The sequence below is a fragment of the Equus asinus genome, chromosome 15 (assembly GCF_041296235.1).
Source record: "Equus asinus isolate D_3611 breed Donkey chromosome 15, EquAss-T2T_v2, whole genome shotgun sequence".
NCBI classification, from domain to species: Eukaryota; Metazoa; Chordata; class Mammalia; order Perissodactyla; family Equidae; genus Equus; species Equus asinus.
In genome coordinates this window covers 17826056-17847678 of record NC_091804.1, presented here as the reverse complement: position 1 = coordinate 17847678, position 21623 = coordinate 17826056, and the positions used below count along the sequence as shown (strand labels likewise).

The following is a 21623-nucleotide window of genomic DNA, read 5'->3' as shown; positions in this document are numbered from 1 at the left end:
GACAGAACCCTGGGAGAGGCCCACAACAAAGAGAAAGAAGATTTAGATGGAAATTTGAGAGAGGAAAGAGAAAAATCATAAAGAAATGGTATCAGGGAAACCCAGGAACATGACTTTCTAGAAGGAAGGAGTGATCAACAATGTTCAACTTTATTGGGAACCAGGTGGAAGCAACAGACAAACTCAAACTGAGGGACAGTCTACAAAATAACTGACTTGTACTCTTCAAAAATGTCACTGCCAAGAAATACACAGAAAGATTGAGAAATGGGGATGAAAGGGAACCAAGGAGATAAGAAAACTGAGAATGCAATGCATGATCTGGTATTTTCTTTTGCTATATCTTTTATCATTTTTATTAGTTGCATAATAATCCAGATAATTTTATTCAATTATATTTGAGTTTGTCATTTTCTGAAACAAATAGGAAAGTAACTTAATGTCATTCTAGACTTTTTCTAATCAGAATCTATCAAATTACTTTGAAAGAGTGTTTTTATGAGATATATGACATGAAAAAAGGTGAAAATCAAAATTATACACTTTGATAAGCAATGCACAATGCTGGAAGAGAAAATGAAACTTACAATTGCTGTGTTAGGTTTGTCTGAATGTGAAAGAAAGTTAGTTTTACTTCTAATTGTACCTTTAAATTGGCCTCCAAAAGGTCACTACATCTCCCAGGGTGTCTTAAGCTCACAGTATCTGGCATGTAGTTGGCCAAACCTCAGCTAGTATTATTTAAAATATTCATCTCAAGTCCAGAACTCCTAATTTATAGGGACCTCTCCCAATCCTCCTCATAGGTGGCTGTGAGTGTATGAGACTCTTTCAAGAAGACAGAGAGATGGGACAATAACCCTCAGTCTCTTTTCTTTGGACCTGCAATTCTGGCAGTTGTGTACAGCTACCTGCACGCAACACAGTAAAATATTGTCATTCTTTCTGTTAATATATCTGTCTACTTTCTATGGTTTTTTAAATGTAGACATTTACATTTAAAAAAATTTTTTCAATATTTTTCCTGTTTCAGTTAGTGTCCACCAAGCGCATTTTCCAACAGGCCTCCTGTAGGAATCGCCCAAACTAGCCATGTGCGAAAAGCTTCGACGGCCGCGCAAATGCCCTCAGTCAACATGGCCGCGACTACCTTCCATTGCCCTTGCCTGCCCTCAGCAAAGATGGTTCCGATGACTTCTTTTCATACCTCGCCTTTCCCATAACAAATATGGCACTTGCGCTTCCGCTTCCGGATTCCGGGGCGCTGCTTTCGCGGGGCGGTGAGTGTAATTGGCAGCTGCCGAGTTTTCTCGGCCAGTTGTCACTGTCGACTCAGGAGTGCCTTTGGTTTGGAAGTAGGGAGGGCATTTCAGCAACGTATCAGATCGTTGTCTCACAGTTGGGAAGTTATGGAGGCTTCCCCTGGTGCATTCCCACTTTCCCGCCCTCATACCCCCTTCCCTTCCCCCACCCCCCCAATATATGGCCTTGGCTGCCTCAGCAGCCTCTGCTTTGGGGAATCCTTGGAATTTGCAGGCAGTATGTCTGAATGAGCTTCGAATCTTTTTCTTCCATTTAAACAGCTCTGGTGAGATATAATTCACATACCATAATATTCATCTATTTAAAATGTAAAACTCAGTGGCTTTTCATATATTCCCAGAATTGTGCATTCATCTCCATAGTCTAGTTATCATCACCCCAAAGAAAAACCCTGTACCCATTAGCAGTCGCTCTCCATTCACCATGACCTCCCAGTCCTAGGCAATTTACTGGTTTACTTATCTAGTCTACTAATCTACTATAGATCTGTCAATTTGGACATTTGATATAAATGGAGTCATAAAATATGTGGTCTTTCTTGACTGGTGTTAAAAGATAAAGTGAGATATATTAAAAATTTTAGGAGTTTATTTTAGCAAAAATCCCTTCTAATCAGGTAGCATCCAGTCTAGTAGACAGAAAGGAGCTCAGAGGCACTGTACAAATGAAAGATTTTTATAGGCAGAAAGGAGCAGGAACAAAGAAGTTATACTAGGCCAAAAATTGGGTTGGTTATTGCGAGGTTACTTTCCTTTAGTGAATAGCAGGGGTCTGTCAGGCGGGTTACCTAACTAGTTCTAATCAGGTGATTGTTGATTGATTGGTTTAAGATTCTGTTTCTGGGAGAGCCCAAACTGTGATTAAGTTAGGTCTCAGTTGTGGGGTTTGGTATAAGCAACTCCATTTGGGGCCTGTTGTTTTGTTTTTTAGCACCAGCTTCTTTCACTAAGTATAATGTTTTCAAAGTTTATCCTTGTTGTAGCATGTATTAGAACTTCATTCCTTTATTGCTGAAAAATATTCCGTGTATGTATATATCACATTTTATTCATCCATTCAGCAGTTGATGGACATTTGGATTGTTTCCATTTTTTGTCTATTATGAATAAAGCTGCTATGAGCATTTGTGTAAAGTTTGTGTGGACATATGTTTTTATTTCTCTTGAGCATATATGCCTAGGAGTGGATTGCCTGGTCAAAGTGTAACTGTGTTTAACCTTTTGGGTAACTGCCAAACTGTTTTCCAGTGTGCCTGCACCATTTTACATTTTTTAATGTGGATGTCCAGTTGTCTCAGAGTTGAAAAGACTGTCTTTCCTCTGTGCAATTGTCTTGGCACCCTGTGGAAAATCAATTGATCATAAATGTAAGGTTTTACTTCTGGCCTCTCAGTTCTATTCCATTGATCTATGTGTCTATCCTTTTGCCAGTACTACAGAGTCTTGATTACTGTGGCTTTGTAGGAAGTTTTGAATTTGGAAAGTATAAGTGTTCTATCTTTTGTTCTTTTTCAACATTGTTTTGGCTACTCTGGGTCCCTCGCATTTCCATAGGAATTTTGGAAACAGTTTAGTCGAGTATCTGCAAAAAAAGAAAAGCCAATTGAGATTTTGATAAGAATTACAATGATCTGTAGATCAATATTGCCATCTTAAAAAATTGTCTTCCATTCTGTGAACATAGGATGTGTTTCCATTCCTTTAGATCTTCAGTTTCTTTCAACATTTTTTTTGTAGTTTTCAGTGTCCACGCCCTACGCTTTTTTTTTTTTTTTGCTGAGGACAGTTCGCCCTGAGCTAACATCTGTGCCAGTCTTCCCCTATTTTGTATGTGGGTCGCTGCCACAGCATAGCCACCAACAAGTGGTGTAAGTTCATGTCCAGGAACTAAACCCAGGCCACAGAAGCAGAGCACATTGAACTTAACCTCTAGGCCATGGGGCTGTCCCCCTACACATTTTTTATTAAATGTATTCCTAAGCATTTTATTCTTTTTGATGCTATTACAAATGACATCATGTTCCTAATTTCAATTTAATTATTTATTGCTAGTGTATATAAATATTTACACAATATTTATAAATACTATTTGTAAATGTGTATAATATATTTATTATTATATAATATACATAAATATTTATTGCTAGTGTAAAATCATTTCTATATGTTTTTACTTATTGATCTTGTATTCTGCAACCTTGTTTAACTTGTTTAATTGTTCTACTGGTTTTTTAAGTGGATTCCTTAGGATTTTCTATACATAAAATCATGTCTTCTGCTAATAGAAATAGTTTTACTTGTCTCTTTCCAATATGGAAGCCTTTTATTTTATTTTCTTGCCTAAATTGTGCTGACTAAAACCTCCAGCACGATGTTGAATCGAAGTGGTTAGAGCAGATGTCATTATCTTGTCCTGATCTTAGGGGGAAAGCCTTCAGTCTTTCACCTCAAATATGATGCTAGCTATAGGTTTTAAAAAAAATGCCCTTTATCAAAGTGAGGAAGTTCCTTTCTATTCCTAGTTTGTTGTGTGTTTTGATTATAAATGAATGTTTGACTTTGTCAAATGCTTGTGTGTGTATGTGTGTGTGTGTGTGTGTGTTGTTTTTGTCCTTTGTTCTAATATAGCGTATTACATTGATTGATTTTCTGACGTTAAGACCACTTTGCATTCCTGGGATAAGTTCCACTTGGTCATGAAGTATAATCCTTTTTATATGTTGCTGGGTTCAGTTTGCTAGTATTTTGTCAAGGATTTCTGTATTCATAATATTGGTCTGTAGTTTTCTTGTGATGTCTTTTTCTGGTTTTAATGTCAGAATAATACTGGGCTCATAGAGCAAATTGGGAAGTGTTCCCTCCCCTTCCATTTTTTTAGAAGAGTTATCCAAGAGAGGGAAAGACAAGTGCAGTGGGAGGCAGCAGGGCTTTTTGGAGAACCTGAAGGAAAACCATTATGCCTGAAGCATGGAAAGCAAGGGGACCTGATGTTGGGAGATTTGGGCTAGACAGGAATTTCTGGGCAATAATTGATGTCGCAGAGGAGGAAAGAAGAGGAGAGAGCCTTGGGCTAAGCCTTGAGGAAGTCCATTTGGAGATGGAGGGCGAGCAGCAGAGCAGGCAGGAAGGAACAAAGGCAAAAAGATGGGAGGACAAGCAGGAGAGTGACTTCCCGAAAAGCAAAGAAAGAATGTCAGAAGAAGGAGTTTTTAGAAGTTCTATGGTAGGGTGATGGAGCTGGTGGAGCTGAGGAAATGTTTGTAGAGGGAACTGGAGACTGGCCGTGAGGAGGGAAGGTGTTAAAGGTTTTCCTTTTGCTTTTTTTTTTTTCTTTATTGAGAAATTTTATATTGATATAATTTTATACCTTCAAAAAATTACGAGACTAGTACAAGAAACTCCCAAATAACATTTTCCATATTCACCAATTGTCTACCCTTGCCTCATACATTTACTTTAACATTCTCTCATGTGTGTGTATATATATATATATATATATGTTTTCTGTATAATGTGTGTGTATACACATATATATATACACACACATTTTTAGTATGTTGCAGACATCATATCCCCCTACCACTAAATATTTGAGTAGCATTTACAGAGAACAAAGACATTCTCTTACACACCAAGTTTTGTTGAAAAATGGGAGCAATTTGCGCATATTGAAAAGCCTAAGTGAAGGTCTGGTGGAGCAGAAGCGAGAGAAGCTGAAGGCTTCCAGAAAGGTCCAGAGAGTGGGATCTAAAGCCCAGGTGGAGGGTTTGGCCTTTGCCGCAGGAGCGACAACTCCTCTGTTGTAAGGAGAGGCGAAGAGAGGTGAACCAGTGTGCAGATGTGGGAGCCTTTGCTATGTTTGATAAGGGAGTTGGAGAAGTTTCTCTCTGCTGGATTCTGTTTCCTTTGTCCATTAGCAAGTGAGATGATGTGTTGGAAAGAGGAAGGTGTGTGAGTGATGGGGTGGGTCTGAGTTGAAGAAGAGTGGATAAAACATGAAAGAGTCAAGGGGGGGGGAGAGGGAGTTATGATATAGACATCTCAGGATTCATTTGGTCAGATAGCCCATTCTAGGCTGGTGCTCATTCATTTAGAGTGGAACAGTTTGCTGTTATGTGACTCTCATGTCCAGCACATGGAGAGTGGATAGATAGTTGAGTTCATCCAGGCTGGGGTTTTGCCAAAGGGGTGTGATAAAAAGACAGAATGGGCAGGGAAGGGTATTAACAAGATTGTGAACTAGGTAGGGATGAACGAAGCAAGATGGCTACCAGATGGGAAATAGAGAGGCACATGTACTGGAGGTAGGCTGGGAAGATAGGAGCCCGTAATGTGTTTTTTATTTCTTACTATTTTACTTATTGGAGCTTGACATTATCGAGCATGGATCCTGGAGTAAGTATTTTATTTGCATTAATTTCATATAATTCCTATGACAACCCTGTGAGGTAAGTACTGTTATCAAGCCATTTTTATAGATGAGGAAACTGAGGTTAAGTGACTTGCCCAAGGTGACACAACTAAAAAGTGATAGCAGGGGTTCAAACCTGGGTCTCTCCAACTCCAGAGACCCTGCACCTCTCCAGACATTTCTGTCGAGCTTCCTGGCTGTGTTCCCTGCTTCGTGGTTAACCTCCTCTGCCTCATGCTTCATTCGCCTAACAGAGTGAGTGTTTGAAAAGGCAAACTGATCTTATCACACCCCAGCTCAGGAGGTTTCATTAAATTAAAATTTAAATGGAAATATGTATAAAAATAAGATAAATTGATAGATGGGTAGAGAGTTGGATAGATGGTTATCTGATAAAATCATAGTAAAATGTTAATTATGAAATCTAGGCAGTAGCTATATGGATGTTTATTATATAATTCTTTCCACTTTTCTTTTCTTTTCATTTTTTTTGGTGAGGAAGATTCATCCTGAGTTAACATCTGTGTATCTCCCTCTATTTTTTGTATGTGGGATGCCTCCACAGCATGGCTGATGAGTGGAGCAGGTCCATGCCCAGGATCTAAACCTCTGAACTCGGGCAGCTGAAGTGGAGAACTTTAGCCACTCAGCCACGGGGCCGGCCCTCCACTTTTCTTTATGTTTGAAATTTTTCATGTAAAATATTGGAAGGAAAGAGATTTAATTGAAAAAAAGTAAATGAAGTTAAACTACTTCTTTGACATGGACCCTGAGTGCTTGTATGTGTAGGTCTGTAAGACTGTGGGGTAGAGGAATGGCTGCTTCTCTTGGTACGCAGGTGTCTGTGTACTTAGAGACTTGTGCCTGCAACCCCAGGGCATCCTGTACTCTCCGGTCTTGGAAAACAATCTTTAGATTGTGTCATTAAACCAGTTCTGGAGAAGGAAGTTGAACCACATATCGAAAGTTTTGGGGCAAGGGATAACGTTTGCATTCCACTTGCCAGCCGAGGTGGTTTCAGACCATGAGAAGGGTCTCATCTGTCCCTAGTACTCGCTTTCTCCTGTACACACTTGCTGGATCCCAAATAATGTGTTTCACACGCACAGATACTTATTTTATAATATAAAGGAATCTGCCTTTCAGTAGGCATTTTTTCCCTTTTAGGTCGAATGCCTGGTTTGGAATGGATTTGTCACTTAATATAAGTGATCCTAAAAGAAGGGACAGATAGCAGATCAATGTGCTATTTGTTTTCAAAAAGGATTCCTTTCATTTTGGATCACTAAGGACACCCTTGATTGATGGTTGATTTCAAGGCACCTTTCCAGGCAGGCAGGATATGCCAATGTCATTTGCTGACCTGTGTGTTCCCTTCCAGAAGCCTCCGAGCAGTGTGTGGTAACAGGATGGGAGGAGAAACGGCAGATGCCTGCGGCGGAGGTGGTTGCTGAAACCCCAGGCTTGGTTGGCTAATATAGCATGTGTGAAAAGACAGGATGTTCTTGCTTCTTTGGGAACCTTGATCACTCCACTCCTTTCAGAAGCAATCATCTGACATCTTGGCTGACTCTGAGCAAATGTCCGCAAGAGCGTGTGACTGGGTGTCCTCAAACAAGAAGGATCTCACCAGGCCTCTCTGTTGATTTGTTTTTATACACTTCCTGTCTTTGCCTGATCAGGTAGTTTGGGCGGCAGCATGGAGGCTGTGCAGATGCGGGAGGCTGGGAAGTCTTGGAGCTGGGTTCGTCCCAGCTTGGTACTTTCTAGATGGCTTTCCTTGGGCAAGTTACGCTACGTCTCTGTGTCTGAGTCTGACTGTCTGACTGTAAATGAGGGTAATAGTAGGATTCCCTGCCTCCTAGGGCTGTTGCAGATGAAGCTCTTAGCACAAGGCCTGGCGTCCAACAAGCACTCAATAAATGTTAATTACTCTTATTATTATATTGATCATTTTATTCTGAAATTGCCTCTTTCATTCAAACATATGTCTTTGAGATCTTTCAAGTTCTAATTGTCATTTTAACAGCTAGAAGTATGCCATAATTTGAAATACTTCCTCCTTCCAAACCTATTCCTTCTTCTGTCTTTTCTAACAGTGAGTAATACAGCCAACCGCTGAAGCTGCCGCTCCTCGACTCTCAGTTCCTCTTTAACCCCTTTGTCTATTCACTTAAGTTCTACTCTCATTTCCCTCCTAAGTATGTTCTTAATCTGCCCCCTACTTTTGACCCATAGTGCCATGCTCTCATTCACAAGCTCTTCCTCTCTCACCTGGACCACTGCAGTGAATGAATTCCTGTTGCTTCTGAGATTGCCTGCCACCAGGCTCAGGCCCTACAAACCTACATGCTATCCAGCTGCCACATCTGAAGATCTGACCATGTAACTCCTCTGCATGGTGTGTGGTGGCCCATGGCACACATGACATGTGGCGTTGGCTATAATAAGATTTATTGATGACAACACCTTATGAAGCAGAGAGTAGCAGAGGATCCAGGGTCTCCCCAGGTCCACAGTTATTTTGTAGAGAGGTGGGCAGGGCTGGGTGCATTGCAGAGAGCCCTCTGGTAGAGAACTTAGGCCCCGCAGGTAGACAGAGACCCAGGAGGGGTGAGGAACGCCCCTGCTTTTTAACAGGAAATGTCCAAACCCTGAACCCAGTAAGCCACGTCGCAGTCTCCAGAGCTCAGCTAGAGAGTTTGTGTATCAAGTTGCTGATAGCAGCCAGGCCCTGCTGTCCTTCCCAGAGCTTGCGCAGGAAGAGGAGAGGGCCCCACGGCCATCCAGCCAAGACTCCAGGGTTTGTCCCTCCCCACTTACCCAGTGTGTGACAGTTCCTTGGCTCTCACTTCAAACTCCTGACACCCCATGCCACTTGTGGTTGCCCAAACTGGTTCTTCTGGTCTTCATGCTGGCCCTGGGCCATGGCCTGGCCTGCCCCGTGCTTGGGGATAACCTCCTCCAGAAAGCCCACTGCCCCTGTCTGGGCTCCTTGCTGCCTTGTCATTGTGTTAACAGGATAGGTCTCTGTGTTTGGATCACCCCAAACGGTGAGCAATGTCGGGGAAAGGTCTCTCACGTTCACCTTTGTATCCCCAGCACCTGGCATGGGGCCTGGCATGTTACATAACTGACTGAGTGCATGTTTGAGTATGCAAGGAGGACAATGCAAATCACCTGTCATCTCACTACCCACATAACCCCTGAAATTGATTTTGGGATCTAGCCTTCCAGACTGGTTTTTTCTAGCTATAGATCCATCTATTTCACGTACACACATCCCACACATGTTTTATTTTATGAAATGTGGATCAAACTCGACTTATGATTTTAAAATATTTTTCTATTTAATATTGTCATGAATAGATTCCTTTCTCACTGAATATTCTTGTAGCCCTGGAATTCTAATACTGCATTTTTCATCGAGTGGGAGTTCTATGATTGAACCTTTCTCATGTCAGACATGTAGCTTTTTTTTGAGGAAGACTGGCCCTGAGCTAACATCTGTGCCCATCTTCCTCTGCTTTATATGTGGCTTGACAAGCAGTGCATAGGTCCACACCCAGGATCCAAACTGGCGAACTCTGGGCCGCCAAAGCAGAACGTGTGAACTTACCCGCTGCGCCGCTGGGCTGGCTCCCCTCCCCCGCCCCGCCGATGTGGAGCTTTTTTCCCAGCTGAAATCAGTAATGGTTTCTTTCTGTGCTGAGAGTATTTGTTTCTCATGATAAAGAAACACAGTAAACAAATACTAGTTCTGAAGGAAGGACAAGGAAGACCGACAATAACAGGGGAAGGGAAATGATTGTTTCTACTGTTTGGTCCTTAAGATGCTGGGACTTCAGTCTTTCAAGTGGTGACTCTGATGGAGGCTCCTCTTAGGCAGAGCCTCTTGTATTGAATTGTTTTTTTTTTTTTTTCCTGTGGCAGGACTATGGCGGCCGGCGAAGCCACTCCAGGCAGCCTGTCAGAGGAGAGCAGTGCTTTGGACCTGCCGTCAGCTTGTGACTTAAGAGATTACGTGCTGCAGAGACCTGGCCAAGAGCCCAACAGCGAGGCTTTTAGTTCTGTGGAAGCCCTTTCTACTCCTTGCTCTTCTGATGTGGATCCAGGTAAGAAGCAAAGTTTAAAACTAACTAATATTAAAAAAAATCCCCTAACATAGACAGGTATGTGATAGTTTGTTTCTCTTTCTTCTAATAGCAGACCTCTAAGGAGTGATTCATTGTCTCGGGTAGACAAACGTCTTATTTACAGTGTGGGGAGAGACATCAAAGGACAGCTTCGCTGGTGTGACCACAACAAGGAGCTGTTTCCTGGAGGCCTTTTTTGTCTGAGTCCCTTTCTGATCTCCATCCAAATGCATTCAGAGACAGGGAAACGATTGGTTCAGCAGGGAGAGAGTGGAATTGGTATGTTTTATGTTTTTAAAACTTGGGAAAATAACCATGTGGGCCTGTTATGTGTTACAGGTAATAGTAATAGGGACTTTAGAATTCCTCTTGTGAAGTACACTCTGCATTCAGGTAACAGCTTTTCTACAAGTTTCCCTGACTGAGTTGCCAAACAGTCTATTATTTGAGCTTAATGATAACTCCTTGACATGGTTAGTGACCATCTCTGGTTCTAAAGCCCACCTGTTCCCTGTCATTGTCCAGTCCAGACCTAGAGGTCCACGGACCTGACTCACAGCTCTCCCACTTACTGGTTGTGTGACTCGGGGCTTGTCTCTTAAGCTCTCTGAGCTCCAGAATCGTCTACAAAGTGATGATTGGAATGCTTGCCTCATGGAGTTAGAGTTAACTCAGGGAACAATGTAAAGTACCTGTTGTGGTGTTTGCCATACATGGGCGCTCAGCCAGTTATTTTTGTGTGTATTATTTGTGTTGTTGTATTTGTGTTGTTTTTATTACTAATATTAAAAAATCCAAATATGTATTTTTTAAATTAATTAATTATTTTTTTTGAGGAAGATTAGCCCTGAGCTATCATCCATGCCCATCTTCCTCTACTTTATATGTGGGACGCCTACTACAGCATGGCTTTTGCCAAGTGGTGCCATGTCTGCACCTGGGATCCGAACTGGTGAACCCTGGGCCGGCGAGAAGCGGAATGTGCGAACTTAACCGCTGCATCACTGGGCCGGCCCCCAAATATGTATTTTTAGAGAACTCAAGTACTAAGAAATGTAGGCCTTAATGATGATGAATGCAGTGTTGGCAGTAAGTAGGGTGTGTCCCAGTCATTGTCTTTGAGAATTCTATGAAACAAAATACTTCTAAATGCCCTTATGATTCTGTTCTCATTTTCAGGACACAGAGTAATCAGATCAGTCAACCTCCTGTTTAATTTAGTTCCTGACCAAGAATTAGATCCTTCTTTATCCTTTTCCTTTCTAGACTCAAAATCTTAGTTTGTTTAACCTTCCATCTTCCCCCTCCTGTCCTGCTGCCTCTGCATTACTTTCCACCCCTCAGACTGATTTGGGTCCTTGTCTCTGGTTATCGCAGCATTTGCTGGAACAAGTGAATGGGTGAACAGGACTTTAGAAGTGTCAGCCTGTTGAAATACTTCAGGGCGATGGTTCTGTTCTTCCAGAGAATTCAGTGTGGACTCAGTTTTTATTTTTTCTTGCCTATTGGGTGAATAGTCCATAGGACAGCAGCTGTCGTTAATTTGAATTGAGTTGACAGTTGTAAAAACAAGAAGCAAGTTGAAATATTTATGTTGGAGTATTCGTTAAAAATCTAGAGATTTCATGCAAAAAAAGTTCTTTTGGAAAGCCTTATAAATATCTCAACATGAGAAGGAGCACTCAAATGCTAAGACAACCATTTTGCATGGTATTGGCAGTGTTGCTGCTGGGCCAGACTGTGGTTTGAATTCTTGTTCTGCTTCTTTTAGTGGTTTGACCTTGGGCGAGTCACTTCGCCTCTCTGCGTTGGTTTTCTCATTTGTAAAATGGAGATAGTAACACCCACCTTGTTGTGGGGGAGTGATAACGAGGATGAATGTGTATGAGGCACAGTGCCTGGCACATGGTTGGCTCTTGGAAATCCACCTCTTCATGGGTCGGTCCACCTGGGCCACTCAACACACCAACGCACTGACCAGGCTCCCTTTAAATTCACGAGCTCCCTCCTCTAGTGAACCCTTCGTGCTGCCCATCCATCGCACAGCATTTTCCTAGTGCATTCACTCTCCCTCCCTCCTGGATGACTGTGTTGTATCTTCTCTCTTTGCAAACCTCCATTACCTCCTTGGCAACCTCTGTCTCAGCTGATAATCTTGTCTCCTCTTCCATCAAGAAAACAAAAACAATCAGAAGAGAATGATGACACACTCACACTCCACATCCAGCAGCTTCCTTCCCTCCTGGTTCCTTCACTCCCACGCCACATCCCATCTGCTCTCCCCTACTCAAGGTCATCACTCTGGCAATCTCCTGCATCATTGATTCCGCCTCTATTGGCCATTCTCATGATTGTATAAACACACTGTAATATCTCCTATCTTGAAAAAATGCCCACCCTGGACCCCAAATCCCCCTCTAGTTACAGTCTCATTTCTCTGTTTTCTTCTACAGAATCATCCACACCTACTGTCTCCAATTCCTTTCCTCCAAGTTCCTCCTAAAACCCTCCAACCTGGCTTCTATCTCCATCACTCCATGGAAATAGCTGTTGTCAAGATCACTGATCACCTCCACATTGTTAAATCCAGTGGTCACATCTTAAGCCTTATCCTTCTTGGTCCATCGGCAGCATTTACACAGTTGAATTTCTCCCTGAATTCTTTCTTCACTGGGCTTTCTGGGAAATAGCCTCTCTTGGTTCTCTTCTCACTTTGCTGTCTATTTGTTCTCAGTCTCCTTTGCTGGTTCCTTCTGGCCTCTCTAGCTTTTTAATGTTGGAGAGCCCCAGGGCTGAGTCATCACATCTCTTCTCTGTTATCACTCGCTTCCTAAGTGATCACATCCAGTCTTGGAGCCTTAAATGCCCTCAGTATGCCGTTCAGTCCCAAATTTCTCTCTCCAGCTTGGATCTCTAGCTTGACATTTAGAGCATCTGTGTACTTGACGTCATCACTTACATTTCTATTAGACTTCTTAAATTTCATATATCCTAAACCAAAGTCCTAATTCTTCTACCCCTCCCCAGTCCCTCCCCCTTCATATACACACATATACCTGTTCTTTGAGGCTTTCTCGTCTCAAAAAATGTTTCCATCCTTCTGTTCAGTTCAGCAAAAACCTAGGTGTCATCCTCAACTTCTCTCTTTCTCTTAAACCCCACATCCAGTCCATCAGCAAATCCTGTCAACTCTACCTTCAGAATAAGTCTAGAACCTAAACAGTTTCTGCCATCTCCACTGCCACCACCCTGGGCTAAACCACTATCATCTGTCTTCTGGATTATTGTTACAGTGTCCTAACTAGTTTTTTCAGCATCAGCCCTTATCCTCCTACAATCCCTTCTCACCACAGCCACGAGAAGGATTCTTTTAAAATATAAATCAGATCATGTTCTTGGTGCAAAACTCCTATGACTTCTCATCTGACTCAGAGCAAAAGCCAAAGTCCTTACTAGCCCCTCTGGGCTCTGGGCCTGCTGTCTCTCTGACCTCATCTCCTACCGTTCTCCCTGCCCCCACTGGACTGGGCCTTTCCCACACCAGGCGTGGGCCTCTACCCTAGATCCTCACCCTTAAAGGTTTGCCTTGCCTCCTTTGTCTAAGAGCCAGCTCCTGCTAACACTGCCTCGTATCCTTCCCAGAGTTATTCTTCTCCACAGCACTGCTGTATCAGGCACTCTGTGTATTTGATTTATTTATTTGTCTTCCCCCACTGGAATATAAATTCCAGGAGAGCAGGTACTCAATAAATACTTGTATGACGAATGAATGAGTGAATGTTAACTTCTTTTATTATGTCATTAAGAGACATGCCTGTATGGATTTAGGGCTGAAATTGATAGCAACATAGAACATCTCCATTTTCCTCCTCCTTCCCCATGCACACACATAGCTTAAGGCTGCTTATGGATAACTGGAAAGTTCCATGTTTAAGGAGTAGAAGCCTGAATTTAGCCCCGTAGCATGATCAGTGTTGGAAGAGCAGATTGGCAGATTTCCTCTGCCTCCTCTGTCACCATGTGTAACTGATGGAGACATGGCGGAACTGTCAGCCATTGAACGTGTGCAGAGTCAGTTGTAAACTGCTGTTCAGTGGCATAAACTCTGGGTCATTTCTGTCAAGATAGAACACAAGAGGTGTGTAATGTGCGCCCCACACACAGGTGAGTCACTCCTGTGTCCTTTGGAGCCCAAGTTCTTCTCACTTTCTCTTCTTCTCTCTGCTTGGGCCTCTGCCCTATCCCTGGGTGCCCAGGTCCTTCATGTGTCATGCATCAAGATCCCTCCAAAAACAATTTGAAACTTACTCAGACTAAAAGATAAATGACTGATTGTAGCTTCAAATGTTAACTTTTCCAGGAAGGTCTTCATTTAAGAATACATAGCCTTAACCTAAAAGAGTGGTTTAATTTCAGGAATCAAGAGCAGGTAGAAGAGAGATTTGGGGGAGGTGCCTCCGTGATGTCCCTCAAAGGCATCCTGTCTCTGTTACCCACCCCGACACATCCTGACACTCTCCTCTCCACCCCGGCCCCGACTTGGCCTTTCCAGATGGAGCCATTCCTCAGTGTCCAGCCTCCTCTCCCATTTCTTCTCTGTGGCCATGTCTGATTGTCCTCCGCAACACGTGTTTAAAACACTCACATTGATTTGCACATGCTACCCCAAAGAGGGTTTGGTGTGTGGCCATTTTTCTCCGCATAACTAGATGCGGGAATGTCTTAGAATACATTAGTAATGATCACTCCTATTTATGGAGGGCTGGCTGCCTGTCAGGTTTGGTGGTGTTGGGCTCCATGATAAGTGTTTCCACTTTTACAAACATTGCCACTTTTAATTCTTAACAAAACCTGAGAAGTGGGAATCAGCCCTCTTTTATCAGTGAGAAAATGGAGGCTTGGAGAAGTTAGGAAACTTACCCAGTGTCACTTAATAAATGGCAGAGCAGGGCTGAATCCAAAGGCAGTGTTTTAAATCATATTTTTATTGGAAAAAAATTACTTTTCCTTACCTGGAAAATAGCCAAGTGGATGATACCGGTGAGACAAGCAACTGCTGGAAATAAATTTCAGCAAGTTTGTTAGCTTGATAGAGCAAACAACTCAGTTTGGGAGGGTGTAATTTTAGGAAGGATATATATTAAGTTTTTGATACTATTTTATTCAGGCTTAAATATTTAAAAACATTTATTTTGCTGGACACTCTGTCATTCTATGGTACTTTTGTATGTTGTGGCATTTATTACTCGTAATACTCATTATGACTATTTTAAAAATGAACCAGGGTCCAGCCTGGTGGCATAGTGGTTAAGTTTGTGCTCTCTGCTTCAGCGGCCCAGGGTTCACAGGCCCGGATCCTGGGCACAGACCTATATACCATTCATCAAGCCATGCTGTGGCAGCATCCCATATACAAAATAGAGGAAGATTGGCACAGATGTTAGCTCAGCAATAATATTCCTCAAGCAAAAAGAGGAAGATTGGCAGCAGATGTTAGCTCAGGGCCAGTCTTCCTCACATACACACACACAAAACATGAATCAGATCCCCCAGAACTTCCCAAGAACTAAGTGAAATGATAACCTCCAGCCATGATGGGAGCAAGGATTACACTGGGATCAAGTGGAGGACAGCCCTCCTGTTTTTTTAATAGCCCTGTATCTGATAGTTTATGTAAGCGCAAGTAAATCGCTCAGGTGTATCCACCACAAAGGGAACTTCGTTCTGATATCACTAGGAGGAATTTACACAGCACGGAAGGCTATTTCTTTTCTTGTAAACATTCCAGAGCTGCCTTTTGTGGGAAAGAGATTTTCTACAAAGTAAATTTACGAAAGGTTGTCACTGGCAGTCTGGCCATTACTGAGCATCCAGCTTGAGGTGGCCCACCCTACGCTCTGAGGGAAATCCCTGCCCCATCTGCCCAGCCTGATTTGCTCTGGTCTGACCATCTTCCACCTCGGAGTTCTCAAAGCTGTCCAGGAGCTCGAGTTTTTCATTTTCTACTTTGAGTTATGTCGCTTCCTTCCCTTCGCTGCACATTCGTAGTTGGCTGTCGTTATGGGGTCTCTCCCCACAGCCCTGCAGCAGACTTCCCCTGCATTTTAATCTAGTTCTGATAACTCTGGATCTGTTGTTTGCTCAGAGACACAGTCTGCCGTTACATTGATCTCTGTTGGTGTTCTGATGGCTACCGTTCTATCTCAGTTCCTTAACACATCCAGTTCCCAAGGCAACTTGCGTTCTTGGTTTGCTTGTTTGCTTGGGTGTTGTTAGGAATTGATCTCCGAGGGATTGGTGAATTACAATCAAAGGTTTCCAGTTGGATAGTCATCCAAGGTAACTTGGCATTAGACTGTACCCACCCTCGTACTCACTCACTGTTGGCTGCACTCATGTAGCTTGTGCTTGGCTCAAAATACAGTTGACTATTTCAAGAACTGGCAGAGTATGGCAGGTTGCTTACAGTGGAATGGAGGTCTAAGCGTGAACCTAGGACCTGGCTTCCCCAGCTGCTGGGTGAAATAGGAGCCACGACCTAACCATTAGGATTCAGTCAAATGACCCCAGTGTTAAAACCTCCAGTCAAAATCCAGACACATAATTGGCAGGGGAAGGGGGCGCCAAGTGGTGGCATGGAATAACCAATGGATGATACCCCTGCCCTGCAACAGGTAATGCAGAGAGAGTACTCAGAAATCCAGGCTGGGGCAGGCAGTGTACAGCTGGCTTATCAGTGGGTGGCAAGGTCCCAGCTTCAAGGTTGCAGTCAGCATCACAGTTCTAATCCTGGAAGAGTGGCAGGCAAGATTGTCTCTTGACAATCTGTTTTAGGCAGGGACTACTGCAAAAGCCAGGTTACAAGGACGTGGACCCAGGCTTAAGCCTAACTTTTGTAAAGGATTCCCCGTTTCACTTTGTAGCTGCCTCTGGCTCGGAGCCTATCACTGACCTGCTCTGCCCAGCCAGGCTTTTTGAAGGACTTGTTGTGCCTCATTCTCGGGCACATGACCTCTGCCCCCATTACTCACTTGACTAAGCCTGTCCTGGTTCAGATGCGAGTGAGTGTCCCCAGGAGCTAAACCTAGTGGACACTTCTCTCCCTTATCTTATATGTGCAACAGCCTTATCACTGTTCATGCCCTGGAGGAGGATATTAGGGCCTAGGGACATGAGACTTAAGAGCACTTCCCAAGAAACGAATGGGTTGATAAGAATCTGAGAGTGTTAGTCAGAAAAACCTCAAAGCCTTGGTCATTTCAGTCTGGGTACCCAAAAGCAGATGAGGCTGGGCTATATCTGTCTAAATAAACAGAGTTCACCTGTCCTGAAGTGACCGACTAGCCACTTCTCATGAAGTGCTGGTGGAGCAAACAACTTGTCACCTAAGCCAGGCACAGCATTACGAAACTCCCTCCCTCTGCTCTTCCTGGTCGGATCAGGCAGAAGACGCACACTGCCACAAAGGTCTTCCCGAAACACCGTTTCCACCACTTTCTCTGTTTCTGTCCCTTTGAGATGTCATCGTACGCTTCCGCTTTCCTGCCAACGCCAGTCAACGCTCCCGTGCCTCATTTTCAGGACTGTGCAATCTGATGTCCAGGGTATTTGTTCAAAATATTTAACAACCAATTCAGCAGTATTGCAATATTTTACCAACTGGCAAGGCTGTACAGGTGCATGCCAGCTGAATACAGGCCCCTGCTGGTATCTAACTATTCATTAACACGGGCCTGCCACTCCTGTTGAGCCTGCTTTTGTGCTGAGTCAGGCCGTAATGCCTCAGCTGCATTGTTCCCCTTCTTGAAACGTGCTCCCTCCTCCCTGGTCAACTCCAATCCACTCCAGAAACTGCTGAATTGAATCCATCAATTAGTCCCGAGTACAGCTTGTTGATGGATAGCAACAATTTGTTGTTAGATACTTGTTTCCTTTCTCCTTTGTTACTGGGCTCAAGGAAAGCATAGTGTAAGCAGAATGGAAGCGCCTGGTGAAGTGGCAAATGGTGTTGGTTAAACCTCTCAATGGCAAAGTCACAAAGGTTTGCTGGAGGCGCAGTCCTGTGTGCACTGCTATGGCTTGATAAACTCTGGGTAGCTTGTGTGGCACAGCTCATTAGCCACCTTTGTCCTGCAGAGCCCCCGAGATGCATTCTAAGGCCAGACAGAGAGTTTCTCTAAAGGTGTTGCTTAGACGTTACAATATGGAGGTGGGAAACCTCAGCCCTGTCCTCAAACTTGAACTTCTCGGTGCAGTTGTTGGGGAAATTGGTTGAATGTGTACAGCAAGTTGGGTGTTAAACACAATAAGTCTTTGATGATTAAAGGCCCTAGCTTACAGGCAGCCCTAAGTTTAAAGTAAATAGTAGCTTAATACTCCCTATTCTTTTGGAGTCTGTCAACATCCCAGTTTCAAAGGCCTGCATATAACCTGTGTATTTAGGCTTTTCATCCAAGGAATTTAATATTTAAGAGTAGATAAATATGTCTTTTTTTCTTTCTGTGATTCATATAGTATCTATTTGTAATTGTAGAAAATTTTATTTCCATAAGAAATTATAAGCTGTTAAATCCAAAATCTCAAAATAGAATTCTATAATAATTATGGAATTCTTTACGTGTTGTTGTCACTTTAAATAGGATTCAAGGCATATTTTAGACGTGTAAATGATGTTTAAGACATTTTCTTTATAGATGCATTGAGTGATATCCAACCTAGTAGCTAATGACCTAGCACCTTCTAAACTGGACCTAAGACACAGTGAGGAAGGGAAAGAAGGAGATTGATGAACCAGTTCTCTGACAAATCGTAGAACAAAATCTAGAACTTCATATCACGTATTCAACTTGATGGGTTTTATTTGGAAAGTTTGAGTATTCTGCATGGCAATGTATCTCTGTATTTGTTACCACTTCCGGGATTGAGTTCTGTAGATTCAGCCGCCTAGACTCAATTTTCAGGTCCAGAACAGGATTTTGAACTCTTTGCTTGCCAGTGTGGGAAGGCAGCAACGTGTCCTAATTGTGTGGCCCAAGCAGTGAAGGATAAAACATGAGTGTATATGGCTAAGGCCCATAAAGTTAGAGAATGTTACAGCCTCTGGGCCTGTGGTTTTCAAACTGTGCTCCAGGCAGCCCTTTAGGAGCTACAAGGTCAAGATGGGGAGGAGGTAGTGAGCTTACGGGGACCCTGGACTCACTCTCCGCTCTTGCTCATCTGTATCAGCTTATTTACCTTGTGGGCTTCCAGATAAGCATTCATTGGAAGAAAGGATTTCAGGGCCCAAAATCGGTTTGAAAACCACCAAGCTCACCTAGTTGTCTCATTTTCTACAAGGGGAAGTCGAACCGCAGCGTAATGAAGGAAATCACCCAAAGTCACATAGACACTTGGCAACTCCTATGTCCTTGGTGGCCGTCTGTACAGACAACTTCTAACTGTGACTTTTCTCTCCCTTTTTAAAAAAATAACAAAATACAATTCTCTATTTTAGACTGCTAAAGTGTAGATAACTTTAAATGGCCATTAGAGATGGCAGTAGTTTAAGAGTAGAATTATAAAGGCTCAAGAATGTTATTTGCCATCTGTGTCATCTCTCATTGCTCCTCGCTTTGGAGTTCCAAGGACACTTGCTCTGGAAGAAGAGACTTGTTTACCTCTGTGTCCTCTGCCTGCAGTTACTGCTTTGAAAAGATATCCCAACTGAGTTGAAAAACAGGCTGTGTTCCTGTCTGGAGCCACACCTACAGCCTTTATCTTTTCAGCCCAGCTGCACAGCCGTGACCCCAGAGCTCTCTCAAGGCCTTCTCCAACTGGACATTCACTCATGACTCATCGCTCAGCTGTGTCTTCTTAAAGTATGAGAAAATAACTTGATTAAAATAGGTAAACATACACCATCACTAGTGTCATTCATTGTTATATGTTTGTAGGACAAAGAACACTATACATAATTAAGGGAACATGGAAGGATGAACAGTTTATCATTTATCATACACTGACATTCCAGGCACTGTGCTATACATGTTACACACATTGTTCCTTCTGATTCTCACAACCATCCCAAGGAAGAAATACTATTATGTTCTCCGTGTTACCCATGAGGAAATAGAGCCTTAGATTACCTATTCATATGTTACACAAAGAATGGTGGAAAGCTGAGACAAATCTGAGTCAGGCTGACTTCAAAGGCAGAACTCTAAAGAAATGCAGACATCCAGGTATGAGTAAGTAGTAAGTATTAAGTGTTAATTATTTGCAGTCACCTCCTTCGGTCTCTGCCAGCTTCTTCCTGCCAACTTTGCTGACTCTGACCATCTTCAATATCAGCACCCTCTTGGGGGCGACCAGGACTCTGGTCATTTGACCAGTATTGTGTCCACTGCCTACTGAGCTCCCCTTCCAACCTCTCGTCTTCCCATCGTTGAAGAACTCTAACTACCTGCTGACTAATCCGAGAAAAGGCATTGCCTTCTCAGTTAAATTTCTCCCACCAGGCAGGATCCAGCTTCTTATGTTAAAACCAAAGGAAGAAAAGTCAGGAATTTTAACTTCGTTTGCTGGAATAAATGAAACCCTTGATAACTTTTTCTATCCAGAAGAAATTTTCTCATTTGGCCCAGGAACTCTCCTTATTCTTGGTTCTTTGCCTTTGAAATTGTAAATCATGCTCTTTGTCTGCTGAGTGGCTGCCCTCTACCAACTTGCAGGCTCCCTGGAGTTTTTGATAGAGCTGAGCTTTGCTAACATACTTGAAATTACAAAAACCCAGCTTATTGGAACGTAACTTTTAAGGGTACGTGCTTTTGAATTCATTCCTGGCTCCCTGAGGCTTGCCTGTCAGGGTTCACGTTTTGCCCTCTCCCTAGTCTAATCACGATGCCTGCGGCTGCCGCCCTCTAAACCCAGGTTCTGCTGTGTGAGCAGAGGATAAGGTGACAGTGCCTGGCACTGAGTAGGTGCTCCGTAAAGGCTAGTTGAATGAATAAATGAAAAACATATATAAGTGAAATTTGTAATATTTGAAAATAGATATAAAGTATCACAGTACCTTGATCACCAGTCTATAGCTTTATCATCAAATTTATATGGGGATTGATTTTATGCATACAGTCATGCATCGCTTAACAATTGGGATACATTCTGAGAAATGCATGGTTAGGTGATTTTGTCATTGTATGAACATCATAGAGTGCACTTACACAAACCTAGATGGGACAGCCTATTACACACCTAGGCTGTATGGTACTAATCTTACAGGACCACCATCATATATGTGATCTGTCATTGACTGAAATGTTGTTATGTGGCACATGACTGCTATAGGACAAGAAAATTTCTAAGTTGAATAGCATATACTTTTACATGAGCCTTGCAGATTTGTTTGACTCTCATTTAGAAAGCCTTCAGACTAGCCCAAATTCTAAAGCCCCCTGGCTTTTTTCCTTGATAAGAAAGCAGCAGAGAAATGAACATCTGTGAGGAGATATAATGTTACCAAGAGCAGAAAGGTATCACTACATTTCTCCATCATGAAGAAAGTACGTTTCTAGTAGACCTGTTTCTTTATCTTTTTCGGCAAATATCTCTGTAATTACAGTGCATGAGATTATGGTTATGGTTTTAAAGACTTCTTTTTAAAGCTATTTTCTTAAGAAAACTGTATTCCTATCACATTTTATAGCACTGTGAGTTTTTTCCCTGCCTACAAGAAGAATACAAGTGAGTAGAAAATTTAAATAAATTCTAAAAACT

The 21623-nt window shown here is 42.7% G+C and overlaps 1 protein-coding gene across 19 annotated transcripts in view; it reads left to right on the top strand.

Annotated features, from left to right (window-relative positions):
- Window positions 1–1177: 1177 nt before the first annotated feature.
- The window catches only part of SHLD1 (shieldin complex subunit 1), an 85216-nt gene continuing 64770 nt past the window's right edge, over window positions 1178–21623 (top strand). For 3 of the 19 annotated variants that reach the window (XR_011494577.1, XR_011494576.1, XM_070485595.1), the window contains exons 1-2: window positions 1251–1280; window positions 9667–9848. Coding sequence is in view for 10 of the 19 variants with exons in the window: in XM_070485595.1 (XP_070341696.1) it covers window positions 9671–9848 (178 nt within the window). In the remaining 9 variants the exon portion in view is untranslated. The other 16 variants (XR_011494579.1, XR_011494578.1, XR_006513930.2 and 13 more) reach the window with 14 other exon arrangements.